We start from the raw sequence: 14649 nt of genomic DNA, 5'->3' as shown, positions 1-14649 counted from the left end.
ACCGACTGAGCTATCTCCCCAGCCCCCTGAGTCTCTTTTGATGAAGTCTGTCTTACTTATTTTTTTGGTCCTGGGGATTGAAGTCAGGATCTGGTCCATCCTAAGAAAGCACTCTACCACTGAGCTAAACCCCCAGCCTGAGTCTAGTTTAACTCAGTGTCTCATGGATAAGCCACTGAACCTGGCCCTGGAGAGGGAACTGGGGAGTCCCTAGTTCCTGAGGAGAGGGCTGGCAGTGACCGTGGGGTGGGAGGGCCGCGGGAGTCCTGCCAGAACAAGTAGCAACAGGAACCTAGGTGGCTTGCAATGTCCTCTGCTCCAGGCAAAGTGTGATTAGCGAGATGGCGCCAGAGATGGCAGGTCACTCAGCCTCCACCCCAGCCCCACTGTCTTTAGTCTGGAGAGCATCTTCCTTCCTGCAATCCACGTTCTCAGAAGGGGCCATTCATTCGTTGACAGCAGGGTGCAGAGGCCAACCCTTCCACCAGTCACTCTTCTTAAGCTGTACAGCCGGCTCTGCACAGCCACCTCCACCCTTGACATCAGGGCCTTCCTGGGAGGTGGTGGCTTTAGGGGGTCTGGGGAGGGGTTGTTTAGACTCCAGCCGAAGTCAGGACTGTCTGAGCTTTGCTACTGTCTGCAGAAACTCTCCCGGCAATAAATGAGCACTATAGGGGCCCTCGCACGCCCAGGGATCAAGCACTAACTGATTCACTGCTGGAAAAACAAGAGCCAACTTCCTGGCACGACTGTCTACTGCCAGATCAAATCAGACTGGCTCCCCAGATGAGGGCTGCCGGGCAGGAACACCTGGGCACTGAAGTGACTCATCACTGTGGGATGCTCCTGCTCAAATGGCAGTGACCCTGACCCAAGAATAAATTACAGGAGAAAGAATATGGACACAGAGGGGGGGGGGGTGGAGAGAGGGAGGGAGAGGGAGGGAGAGGGAGGAAGAGGGAGGGAGAGGGAGGGAGAGGAGGGAGAGGGAGGGAGAGGGAGGGAGAGGGAGGGAGAGGGAGGGAGAGGGAGGGAGAGGGAGGAAGAGGGAGGGAGAAGGAGGGAGAGGGAGAGAGGGGCTTGGCTGTATTTGTGCTTCATCTCTGGCCTATCACCCTTCAGTTTCCAAGGCCAGCATGGAACTGCCTTCACTGAGATCCTTGATGTCCCACAGTCTCCACAAGCCCTGTTGTGTGTGTCTGTTGGGCATCTGAAGATGCCTGGCCCAAACTGAGATGTGCTATACATGTAAAATTCACACAGAATTTTAAAGACTTACTGTGGGAAAAGAATATAAAATATCTCATTATTAATTTTTATATTGATTACATGTTGCGACATTTTGGGTATATTGAGTTAAATGAAATGCATTATTTAATTTGCCTGTTGCTTTTAAAATGTGGTTTCTTGGCCATGAGGTGTGGCACATGCCTGTGATCTCAGCCGCTAGGGAGGCTGAGGCAGGAGGATCATGAGTTCAAAGCCAGACTCAGCAAAAGCAAGGTGCTAAGCAACTCAGTGAGACCCTGTCTCTAAATAAGATTCAACATAGGGCTGGGGATGTTAATAGACATGGAGAATGAGAAATCCCCAAGATAATGTGGACTGAGGAAAGGGAGTGAAAAAGAAGGCCATTACCGATAGCCTTCATCTCCAAAGACAAATGTTTTCCAGGTGCCAGATGCAGACAGGGATGAGGTGTTTCAGCACCCTTAAAGAAACAAGTCTCTAGCAGGCGTTCCTCTCCTCCAAGCAAATCCTCTCCAGACACTGCCTGCAGACCCCCGAATCCCCAAAAATTCAAATTCCTGAGTGCCCAAGGAAACTGAGTTCCACTAGACCACCCCTCAAAATAACCTATATAAACCCAGTCCCTGTCTTTGTTCAGTGGCTCATTTTCCACCAGGAAAGTGGGTCCCTGGGTGCCATTTTATCCCTGCATCCCCTGTTCTTGTGTGAAACTGTTCCTGAATAAACAGCTGAGATGACTCGTGAGGGTTGTATCCTGCTCGGTCTCTTTGTGCTAACAGATGTGGCTCAGTGGTTGAGTGCCCCTGAGTTCAATCCCTGGTACCTGCACCCCCCAACACACAAAAAGTGTTTTTTGGACTGGGGAATGTGGTGCAGTGGTAGAGGACTCACCTAACATGCATGAGGCCCTGGGTTCATCCCCAGCACGAGGCGGGGGGCAGGGTGGGGGTGTAGCTACTTGCCAGGTGCAGTGGCACACACCTGTAATCCTAGCCACTCCAGAGTCTGAGGCAGGATTGCAAACTCAAGACTGCCTCAGCAACTTAGCAAGACTCTGTCTCAAAATAAAAAATTAAAAGGGCTGGGACTCAATGGTAGAATGCCCCTAGATTCAAATCCAATCCCCACTATCACAAAAAAGAAAAATAATGTGGCTATTAAAAAATTAAGAAATACAGGGAGACCTGCATTTGTGGCTTATGATAGAATTTGGAGATGCTCTGACCTGACCTGGCATCTAGACAGGGTGACTGACTTCCAGCTTCCTCAGATCTTGGGCCCTGGTACATCTCTCGTCTTAAAACAACCTGGCTTCTTGTCCTTCCCTCACTTTTCATGGCTTCCTCCTCTGTGGATTGAGATCTGAGATCCAGATTCCCCAGCCCTGTGCCCCCGTTGTGACTTTTAGTGGCAACTTGCTTACATCCCTAGCCTGGAGCTCCAGACTGTGCAGGCAGCACACAGCTCATGGCCTGCAGCCTGAGCAAGAGAGCCGAGCAGACTGAAAGCAGCGGAGTTCCCAGCACTGAGGCTGCCTAGGCCACACAGCCAGGCCACAGGTGGCACTTGATGAGTGTGCCCAGGCTTAAGTCCTTAGCTCCCTTCAGCTCAAGGGGACCCTACGACGAGGGTATTCTCCCTGCTGAAGCAGATGGTGGCAGTTCTCTTGTCCTGGGATCGATCATCAGGCTGCTCCCTGATGAGGACAGGCTCTGCGGTTTCAGGAAATTGATGTTTGTACAAAAGCTCTGCCGACAGACCCTTGGACTGAGGCTGAATAATTCCCCTTCCTTATGTCCCTTGTCCCTCTGAGGAGCAGAGGTGCCTGCACTAGCTGGGCCTAGAGAGGACAGGCAGATGGCAGGGGAATCTGAGGGCTGGACTGCCTTCCACTTGCATAATCTCAGGGCTGGGGTAGAGGTTGAGGTCGCAGGAATCTGCAGGGTTGTCTGGAGGAGGCTCTTTTGGATGTGAATTTGGCCAACAGTCTGATAAAAAGAAATGCTGAATTTATGCCAGGAGAGAAGCAAAAGGTGACATGACTCACCTAACTATAGCAGCCAAGAGGAAAGTGCTGGTTGTTCCTTTGGGGCCTTTTACAGGGAGAATCTACAAGCAGCATCTTAAAAAACAACAACAACAACAACCAAACAAAATCAACACAAACCTGCCCGTGTCAAGGGCAGAGAACACAGAGAGGACCCTGAGAGTCCTCCCTGTGAATGATCCCTTCCCTGAGCCCCAGAGGCCAGTCTACGATTGCCTGTAGGGCCAGTGCTGGTGCAGCCCACCTCCCACTACAGCACCCACCTGTGTGTAAGGCTCCCCATACCCACCCGAGGTCACAGCCCTCCCAGGCTTGCTCAGGAACTGCCAGGTCTCTGGGTCTCCTCAAGTTGCCCTTGGGTGGGGGGCTTCTGCAGATCTTAATCCATAGGTCTGGGGATCCGTGGGCTCAGCAGCTGATAGCCTGCCAGCTGAGCTGAAGCGGAAGGGTGCTGGCATACCTGCTGGGTGCACCGCTCTGAGTAAAGTGTTCATGAAACAGACACATAAACCTGGAGGAACAACCTAAATAGTCCTCATGGCTGAGCGAAGGCTTGCTTGACTTGTCTTCAGTACCAGGAAATTGAAAGGCCAAGCCGTTCTACCTGTTGTCCTAACAGCTTTGTTCAGACTTAGCGCTCTGCTCAAAAGCCAGAAGGGGAGCCAGGTGTGGTAGCACACACCTGTAACTCCAGCCACTCAGGAGGCTGAGGCAGGAGGATCACAAATTTGAGACCAGTCTTAGCAACTTAGTGAGACCCTGTCTCAAAAGATGGGCTAGAAATGTAGCTTAGTGCTAGAGCTTTCCGGTTTCGATCCCCAGCCAAAAAAAAAAAGGCAGCAGCAGAGGGGAAGAGTGAGTCCAAGTGCAAGGGCTCCTTGTGTTGCTCACCAACTCACTTTGGATCCTGGGCCTGGACCCTCCTTACCGTTCATCTACAGTGAGGAATGTCTGTGCATACTGAGAAGCAGACACCCCTGCCCTGTGGGGAGTCTGCTCAGAAGCTGAGCAAGTTGGGCAGGGCCAATAAGCCTGGGACAGTGACGCCCCGTGGGTCCTGCTCTCCCTGTGATTACTCTTCCGGGGGTTTTGGAGAAGCTGCTGGTGGCCAGGTCACCATTCTCTATTCCACAAATGGATACAACTACCAGTGCCCAACTCTCATGCACTGGGTAGCTGGCTGTTGTCACTAGATTGCTTCTTGTCACAAGACCCTTGGGAACAGTTCAGCCTGACGGAAAGGCCGTGGTTCTTTGCCAAGCAGTGAGCATTATTCAAGCACAGATGAGCAGGAGAAGACAGTCAGCGACAACGTGGGTGAACACAATCACCCGCTACAAACAGGCACCTGGGAGAAACTCTTCCGACAGTTAACATCAGCTTGGCAAAGGGATGGCTGAGAGAGAAAAGTGGCCCTGAGTACCTTGAAGTTCTCCACAGGTCTCAGCTGCTCAGCAGGCAGATGGCGTCTGGTGGGGCTATTAAGCAGAAACAAAAATCCAGCCTGCAAAGCCAGGCCCACAAAACACATCAGGCTATAACCTGAGACCACAGCCCCTTAACAGTTTGAAAAGGTCCCCACAAGCACTCTTTTGACATTCCCTATTTAACTTATACCAACTAAGTAACACCTCTAGTTGACACTAGAGCCTTTCCACTCTTAGGGCACAGAGGGAGGATAGATCCACTAGGACACATAGATGGGGACAGCCAGCCTTCCAGCCTGCCCCAGGGAGGGCCCCAACCACTGCCCCACCCCGTGCTCGGCAGCCCAGCAGCACCCACTGCACAAGCATCTCTAACAACACCTACCAGACCAGCTGGTGGTGTCAAGATGCAGGCTGCTTCCAATCTATTCTTTTTGCTTTGGAACATGAATACATTTTACAGCTAAATCTGCTTTCCATCTCCTTTGTGGCAACAAGTGTCTTTAAAAAAAAAAAATAGAACTAACACATATTTTTGCTATCTTTGGTTATTTTCCTAGACCTCTGAACGTTCCAAGCTTTTCAAGGCTGCAGACAGCCATGTGCTATCTGGAGCCGATTGGTTTTCTTGTATAATTAATGATGCCTTGCATGTGAGAAATTCACATTGCCACAGTGATGACAGAGAACAGAGCGCAGTCCTCACGCTCCAAACCCCAGGTGTCAGCCTTCCTTTCCTGGAGGAGCAGAGGCCACCGCCTCAGCTTTGGAGGAAAAATCAGTTATGGTGCAGGGTCATTGTGGGATGAGGGGCATGCTGTCATAACAGGCTGCCACCTTGCGGCCAGTGAGATGCTCAGGTGGCCACAGAGGGAGGAGCTGGGAACCAAGCCCAGCAGTGCTTCATGTCATCAGTGAGTCCAAGAATTTACACCAGGCTTACTATAAAACCAGAGGAGACAGTACATCAAACCAGTGCACGGAGAGAGGAAAAACCCGGAGACTCAGTGCCTCCGCACCTCCTATCACTGCTCCAAACAGAACCCTCAGGTTGGCTTCCAATGTCACTTCAGGTGGAGACCATCGCCACCACAGACAGGAAAAGAGGAACCATTACTGCAGGAGACCTCAGGAGGGTTTTAAAATAGATTGAATGGCTTCTCTGTGGAGCCACTGTTTGGATAAAGAGGCAGAGACTCTGACAGCATCAGAAACTCTGCCGGTACCAGAGTCCTTCTGGAAGGACGGATGGGAGCTGAGACAGGACTCACCTCATTCATGGGCACCCTCTAGCAAACTGTGCCAGCTGAGGGGTAGCAAGGCCTGGCTCAGGACCTGTTTCCATCACAGGCAGAGGTACCTGGGGAGCCCAAGGACAGGACAAGCTCTGCTTTTGGCACTCTGTTTTCCCTGACTGCCTGCTTAGTGTCCAGGGACCCCACGTGAGGGATGTGTGGGCTAACCAGAGACCTGAGCCCTGACAGGTCTGTCTTCTTGTGTAAACACGATTGTAATACTAAACACAGTGGTCTACGTCAGTGAAGAGCTGACCCAATGCTACTCAGAGAGCCAGGCAGGGACTGTGTCCTACCTTCAAAGGGAGGCAGGAAGAAAGAATATGCCTCAACTGGGTGGCATGAATGGTAAAAATTTCAAATAAAAAGTCAAGAGGTTAGAGGCGTAGCTTAGGGGCAGGACATTTGCCTGGCATGCACAAGGGCCTGGGTTTGATCCCTAGCACCAGAACAAAACTGAAAAACAAACAAAACAGCTTTTTGAGGTTCTCTGATCCCAAACAAGTCTCAGGGGAAAACAGTCTCCCAGCATCTCCATAGCCCTTGACGACATGCAGTTCTAACGAGAAGCCTAGTACATTTCCTGCTGTCCTTGTCTGGCTCCAGGCCATTTTTTTTCCCTTCAATGGCTGGAAAACAGGGGGCCTGGCTGTGCTTACCAGAGGGCTCCCCCTTGAAATAACACTCTTAGACCTTCTGCCTCCAGCCCTCCCTTCAAGTGGCCCTGTTTGCTCAATGTCTGAACCACATGTGAGCTGCTATTTCTTGTGGTGGGTTTTCTTTGGGGTGAGACAAGTGAGATTTAGCTTCCAGAGGGACTCAGAGGTGTCAGGTACATCTCATGTTTAAATCACTTTTATTCCTTCTTTCTTACATTGCTTTTTGGATGTCTACTATTGATGCCATGGTAGAAATAAAAAAGGATGACTTAGAAGAGAAGTAAAAGGGTAAAGAAGGAGATTAAAAGGTGATGGCATCTGAACTTACAGACCGGGGACTCTTCTTAAAAATGGCACTTCTACCAAGTCCAAATCTGGCACCGACTATACCCAGCTGCCAGAAGCCAGGACGCACTCAACCTCACAGACTCATTCAACCAGGGCCCCGAGGAGAACTGGGCTGGATGTGAGGGAGGGCATGTAAAAAATGGGCACAGTCGCCATCATCTTTGCCTTTTAATATAAGATTTGGTTTCATCATTTCTGAGTGTAACATATTTCTTCTAAAAATAGAGCTCTCTGCTTGTTCTGAAACTTAATGTTCACTTGGAGGTGAAGGGGATAAGGCTGACCGTAATCTGGGGTGACACTGCCAATGTTTCACAGTCATGAACAAACCTCAAGGATTCTGGATGCTCACAGCAAGGATGAGTTCATTTCAGGTCCATGGTACTGAGGAAACATGACAAAACATTTCAAGGCCCCACCCACCCTTGTGTGGAACCCCGACTGCATTACTGACCAAAGGTAACCAATCACGGCTCACAGGGGACCAGAAAACAGCGGTCCCCCAGGAGGTACAGAGACAGAGCAACCCTGACACATGGCCAGAATATGGAAGGTGCCCTTGCAACACGGGTTAAGAATGTAAGTGCACAAACACGAGACGTGGGAAGGCAGGGTTGAGGGTGCCGAGCTCTCACCCTGGACCAATGCAGACCTGGATTTAATACGATGGAATTTGCTGGGACTTTTTCACAACAAATTTAGAGTCAGAATCTCCCCTGCCTCCAAAAAAGAGCCTGGTTAGCTCCTGAATCCAAAGATGCCCTTGATGTATCCAGTGAGGCCACTCTTGGTCTTCTGCTCCAACTTGTCCTCAAGGGGTGGGAAGGCCACATGGTTGAGGGCCAGGTCGAAGAACAAAGGCTTGCAAGGGATGGGCTGGAATCCTGGTGGGAAGTGCACGAGGTTGGCTTGCTTGGTGACGAGGGAAGGGTCCAGGCAGAAAGTCTCAAACCGTTCAACCAGAGGCTGGAGGTCAAATCAAAGGTGTTAATCACAGAAGAGTCCCGGTGGGACTTCACTATGTGCTGGGCACTCAATTCACTACTTTTCATTCCTATGATTATTCTCTTTCCATTCCTGCAATCTCCAGTCAAAGCGCTACCACAGCCCTGCCCTCTAGGTCAGTCACTGACACAGGGGTCTCTGGAGGTCCAGGTCAGAGCTCTTCAGAGCTGCACGGCAACAACTTCCTCTGTGTTTTTCCCTAGGGCAATTTAGACACCCAACCAACTCCCCAGGCAACTCACAGGCCTCTGAGCAAGAGAAGGGGAGGGAAATAAATAGAGGATTTCCCTAGAAAGGAAGGGCCCTCTGTTCTACATTTATTCATTCCAAGCTTTACTAATCCTCCATCCTCCAGCTTCTCGGGACCAGGTCACACTTACCTTATTGTCCCTGACTTGGGAGGAAGTCTCTGTTTGATGGGAGTCGTTTGCATCTGAAAGTATCACAGGGATTCAGTAAGAATAGGAACTTTAACTGCTACAGTCACAAGAGGCTTTTCAAGCATGACTTCTAAATGCCAAGAACAAAGGTAGACAGCATGTGGGCAGTGAGTCCTCTCCCTATGCATCCAAATTCTGCTGAGAATTGATATAGAGTGATTATTCCCGGATCTACTGTGGTTGGCCCAGAGGAGTTTCCACAGTTGGATGAAAGGTGGTACGGGGGACGAAGGACAGTATCACAATGTTCCTCTAAGTCCTTCTGTACAGTTCAGTGCCTACTATGGCAGGAGAGAAGGCTGGGGTCAGGCAGGGTGGTGGACATCCATAATCCCAGCTACCTAGGAGGCTGAGGCAGGAGGACTTGCCCCCAAGTTCAAGCCCAGCCCAGCAACTTAGTGACACCCTGTCTCAAAGAATAAAAAGGGGCAGGGGTGTAGCATGCCCTTGGGTTCAATCCTTAGCACCACAAACAAAAAGGAAGGAAAGCCTGAGGAGAACAAACATTTTATGCAGACTATCCCAACAACCCCTTTCAACCTTTTAGTCTTAAAAATAGTGGCTGGTATAGGCTGTGGGAGAGAAGAGAAGTGACAGGGAAGGGAACTCTGGGGACACAGTAGCCCAGTCGAGGCAAGTGGCTCACCCAAGATGGCTGCGGCCTGCAGGGAGCACTTCTCTGACCGCACTTGGGTGATAAGCTCTTGCATGTCAGGCAGGTCCTGCAACGATTCCAAGAACGTGTGCTCACGAGCGGGTCAGGTTAGAGCGGACACCACACTAACCTGAGTTAAGCGATCCCACCAGGATTTTTACAGGATTTGGGACTTTTAAAATGGTTCTATTTAAAACAAACAAACAAACAACCCCCCCCCCAAAAAAAAAAAAAAAAAAAAACTGGCCTGTTTCAGGAGGGAAGAGCTATGTCACAGCTGAAGTAACATACCTAGAATAGTAATGGTAATATTAATAAATTGACTATGCACTAAACGTCCCATGTACCTGCGCTAATCTGAACTGTTTACCTAAGTAAGTGTTAATTTAATGTTCATGATAAACTTGGGATCATGTGTACTTCCAACTGGCAAGTGAAATCCTGCGTCATGGAGATGTTGAAGACTGTGGCAACTGTAGCTCGGGAAGCAGAGCTGGCGCTCACAATCAAAGCCACTACATTCCCCCACTTTTAGGACAGCAATACCTTGCTCTTGGCCTCAGAATTACTTGGCACAGTGGAAATGATCTGACAAGGTCTAGCCACCACATAATCCTTCCTGCCTCCATTCTCTGACACTTCCCTCCAAACCACTCTGCATGTAAGGTGAGGTGGATATCTATACGACAGCTCATTCTCTTCTCCAGAGATGAATGATCCACGCTGCTTTACTGCTATGTCCCTGTGGTGATGCTGCCATTGTGGGGATACTGCCACTGTCCTTACCCCTCTTCTGCCCCACCTCCATCACTCCTTCCTTCTCTGTTAGCCTCTTTCCTTTGTGGTGCCGGGGACCAAATCCAGGACCTCATACATGCCAAATATGTGCTCTGCCCTTGAGCCCTAGTTTCAGTCCTCTGACTTTGCAAGATTCCTGCCTGTGGGTCTTGAGGCTACAATAAAGCCACATGCTCGCTGGAGGCCAAAACCAGGGGGACACATTCTCCCTCCTGGGGCCTGGTGTCCCAAGCACATAGCAGCAGCTCTCAAATGCTGGTTGTGACTCCATCAATGATAGTAAAGCCAAACTCCTATTCTAAACAGTGTCTACTACAAAGTAAACATGGGTTCCTTGGCCTGGCCAATGTTTAAAAAGCTATGTTTCATCACAGCAGTCTATAAGATTATATAGCTAGCTGGCACTCAACAATCAGTGAGATAAAGTAAGCTGTGGAGTCTTTCAGGCTATACTTTGGATGACTTCCTAAGCCTGACTGAATACCCACACTGCCTAGGGTCAATTAAAACAGACTCTTGACTCTTTAGGTCAGGGCTGTGGCCCGTGAGTCTGCATTTCAAAGCAGCTCCCCGTGCTGCTGGGCTTGGACACACTCTGTACAGGAAGACCTGGCCAGTGGTTCTCAGCTTCATTGCATGTTAGTATCACTGAGGAGCTTTCAAAAGCCCATGTCCACTCCACATCCCACACCAGTCAGAACCAGAATCTCCCATGGTCAGGGACAGGACCAAATATCCATCTTTTAAAAATCTTACTAGGCAATTCCAACATAGAGCTGGGTCTAAGGCAACTGTTCTTCAGGTTTATTTATGTTTTTAAACAGAGGAATGGCTTTCTTTGTTGTACCTTAGAATGAACTGCTGTGGCCTGGAATGTACTCATAAGTTACTCAGCCTATAGCTCAAGGGGGGCAAAGAAACCAGTCTGGGATGCACCCTGCAGGCACGCCCTCAGAGGGACCCCAGCACCATCACACCAACTAACCTTCTGGAATTGGGAGACAAGGAGTGGTCGACGGCTCACCTTTAAGCTATTCCTAAAGGTTCCAGCGTCTGAATTCACTTCATTTGCGTATTTCAGGACTCTATCGTACAGAACGAGGGCTTCGCTCCACTTCTTCACCAACACGTAGGACTGAGCAATGAAAAAACACCTGATGGGGAGGGGAAAAGAGCCACAGTATTCTAAAGCAATAATTGCCCAAGAACAAGGCTTTCCATGCAGTTTAGGCTCACTTTCACACTCGAAATAGTTGTAAACTCCAGATCAGCACCTGGGAGCCTCCCCCACCATTAACAATGGTCAGTTTTGCCTGGCGCAGGTATAGCAATCAGAGATGGCCCATCTTTCACTTACTAGCTGACTCTGCAAACACAGGACAACTCCCCAAAAGAAGATGGGATAGGCAAGAGGGAACACTTGCCTGGCACAAATATAAATCCCACTTGCCACTTTCTGCAATGACTCGTGTCTATTCATCTTTTTCTTTTTTTGTAGTTCTGGGGATTGAATCCAGGAGTGCTCTAACGCTGAGCTACATCTGCAGCCTTTTTAAAGTTTTATTCTGAGATAGTGTCTCTCTAAGTTGTTAAGGCTGGCCTCAAACTTGCCATTCACCTGCTCAGTCTCCTGAGTGGCCGGGATTACAGGCGTGCACCACTGGTTTCATCTACTGTGGGGTGGGACATGGCCCAAAACTTATAGAACCACGTGAGGCAGAAGACAGCCCTGTTGCCCTTCTCAGGATGTTACCTATATGCCTTGAACACCAGGGTCTTCAGGCCTATCTCTTTCTGGAAGGCTCTGTCTTCCTCCAAGCCAGGAAGCTGCAGTAATTCCACCAGATTCTGTATAACAGATGTAAGAAGAAAACGAGAAGACCTCAGATCAAGTTCTTATCAGAGACCTTATAAGAACAGGTAAGGGCAGAAAAAAAGTCTGTGCTCAAAACGATGGGCAAAGTCTATGAGATATGACTGGGCAGCAGTTGCTAAGTGCTCCTCACTGCCATGGCCCTTTGGGTATGCAGTTAAGGCATGTGGTGTCCAACACAGGGAGAGGACAGGTCTTGCGTTCCCAGTCCCCAAGGGTCACCTGGAGAATGATGTCGTATAGCCGGATTAGGTCCTGGGGTCGGGGAGAGCGCTTGCTGTCATCTTCTGGCTGCTGCTGCAATAGAGCCTTCTGCAGGCCTTTGGCCATGTTCTCATTACGCCTGATTGCCGTCGACAGCTTGATGTAAGTTAGGTAGCTGGAATGGACCATGTGTCAGCTCAGGTTATACTTAGAGAAGTTCAAGTTCTGGGAAGAGAACTGGACTGTGAGTTGGGACTGACCTAGGGGCCATGGCGGGTGAGGGTGTGTCATACACCAGGCCTTTCTGACCTGGGCCTCAGGTTCACAGGGCCTGTAATTTGGCAGCTATTCAGTGGCAAATTTGTGGGGAACCAGAATGAGATCTTATCACAAAATTTTATTTCAGCATAAATTAGGGCCTCTGTATGTTTTTTGAGTCACACAGTCCTTGGCTTCAGAGGCTGTTACTAGTCCCTAAGAAGGTACATGGGTAGAAGCCAGTTTCTGGAACAAAATCCAGTTACCTGCTCTGCCTGCCCACACCAGAAGGCGTGTGTGCACCACAGCTGCCCCCACTCATCGATGATCTTCTTAGAAACACTGCCATTAAGTCTCTCTAGATGGTCATGCTTACTAGCTACGTGGATTCGGAAAGACACATGATACCTGCTTATTTTAATTGTACCACCTTGCAAATCCCTTTAATGTTGGGGTAAAAACATGGTAACTGTTTAAGAAGAATTCAGCCCTCTCGATCCCTATCTAACTTTGAATAGAGGCCATCCCTTGAGAGGAAGCAAAAGAGGCCTGATGACAGGGACACAGGCCAGCTGGAGTCAAAGAACTTCATAATGTACTTGGGGACCAAGTGCAAGCGTGAATCCTGGGCCCATTCTCAGCTTCCAGAACAAGAGCAGCCAGCTGCATTTCAGGGATTGGACCAGCCCAAGAGAAAACCCCATAAGATTCCTGAGTCAGGTGCTCAGTGGAAAAGCAGAGCCAGACACCTAAGCAAGGACTACACCTGAATAGCCCCAACACACAATGCTCCCACCTGACAAGCCCCCTGCTTCCATAAGAGTGGGGAGCAGAATCAGTAGACATTAAGAAAAACCTTTAATACCAAAGTGGAGGCCAAACTCCAAAGGGAAAAACGAGCAACCTGGAAGAATCAGAATTTGCAGGGAACAAAAATTTCATAAACTACTCAACAACAACGAAGATCAAAGAATACAAATAAGCTTTTAGATGGCCTAAATACTGGGAAAGCCATGCTGGGGATGTAGTTAGTGGCAGTGTGTACGCAGAGCAGGTGAGACTAGGGTTACACTGGAAGGTTGTAAAAATGACTAATTAACAAGTAGCAAGTACACATGTCATTTAGAGAGAGAAGGAGGTGAATACCAAAAGAATTCATTTCATTAACAGAATTAAAAATAGCCGCTTCTAAGAAATGGATGAGAAGGTCAAGAGATACAATTTTCTAAAAAGTTTTGCAGAAAACAGACTGTCAAACAAGTAACTATTATACACAAAATGATACGAGCTACCTGATTTCTGTTTTGTCAGAATTTTCTCAAAGCTGGCCTTCCCATCATGGAAATCCATGACTCTAATACCAGCTAGATCTGAAAGTGAGAGAATAAACCCAAGAGCAAGGGGACATCAAGGTTTCAAAATTTCCTCAGCATTGGTAAAGGTGTTAGTTAGAGGGTCTTTTCAAGGTCAGAGGTCAGGACAACCTCCTCAGTGACTACAAGCAGGTCACCAAGCCTCCAGAAGCCACATCTTTCTCCTCAGGCTGTTGAAACAGATAACATCTCAGGGCCTGTCTTGCTTAGTAGTCTATGTATCTGAGTCATCTGGCAGTCAACATGACATTCACATAATACCAAATCCCTAAGAATGGATATCAAGTGTAAAGTATAGAGATTTTTATTTTCTGGTTTTTCTGTGGTACTGGGAGATGTGCTAGCTATGTGCTCTAATGCTGAGCTATATCCACAGTCCTTTTTTTTTTTAATAAAAATAAAACCACAAGGAACTAGGTATGTGGCTCAGTGGCAGAGCGCCTGCCTAGTATGTGTGAGGCCTTGGTTACAGTAACAAACATGAGAATAAAAAAAAAAGACATGCAGGGGAAATGGCAGGTTTATTATCTAAGTTAGGAGCTATGGGTAAGAAATAAATTTTCAAATGGAAAGAAAGTCTGATGAGAAGTGGTTTTCCTAGGTATAGTTCTCACCAGAATATTACCCCCCCAAAATGTTACTCTTCTGACTTTTTTCTATGAAACAAAATAACCCATTCCTTATTCTTTTTGGTCACTGGGACTGAACCCATGACCTCAAATGCTCTATCACTGCAACCCTACCCCATCTTTTAAAAAAATGAAAACTAGAGATGGAGGTGTAGCTCTGTGGTAAAGCACTTCCCTAATGTGGGTGTGGCCCTAGGTTCATTCCCTACACCAAACACACACACACACACACACACACACACACACACCCATAAGAAACTGACAAGTGATTTTATAATATATATAAAAGAGCACAAAGGAAATAGTCCAGACACACCCGAGGAAACATCTGGTGATGGGAACTTCCTCTACTAGCTAACAAGACTTAATATGAGGGCTGGGTTGTGG

General features: G+C 48.6%; 1 protein-coding gene across 1 annotated transcript in view; it reads right to left on the bottom strand.

Annotated features, from left to right (window-relative positions):
• Positions 1 to 7176: 7176 nt before the first annotated feature.
• Srp68 (signal recognition particle 68) overlaps positions 7177 to 14649 on the bottom strand; it is a 34645-nt gene continuing 27172 nt past the window's right edge. The window contains exons 11-16 of the mRNA XM_047546921.1: positions 12021 to 12177; positions 11679 to 11773; positions 10950 to 11079; positions 9119 to 9194; positions 8413 to 8465; positions 7177 to 7993 (exon numbers count right to left, since the gene is read on the bottom strand). Coding sequence (XP_047402877.1) covers positions 7766 to 7993; positions 8413 to 8465; positions 9119 to 9194; positions 10950 to 11079; positions 11679 to 11773; positions 12021 to 12177 — 739 coding nt within the window. The 3' untranslated portion in view covers positions 7177 to 7765. The remainder of the gene's footprint in view (positions 7994 to 8412; positions 8466 to 9118; positions 9195 to 10949; positions 11080 to 11678; positions 11774 to 12020; positions 12178 to 14649) is intronic.

This window comes from Sciurus carolinensis, chromosome 3 (assembly GCF_902686445.1).
Source record: "Sciurus carolinensis chromosome 3, mSciCar1.2, whole genome shotgun sequence".
NCBI classification, from domain to species: domain Eukaryota; kingdom Metazoa; phylum Chordata; class Mammalia; order Rodentia; family Sciuridae; genus Sciurus; species Sciurus carolinensis.
Note: the sequence above shows the minus strand (reverse complement) of the source record. Positions and strands in the feature narration are given on the sequence as shown.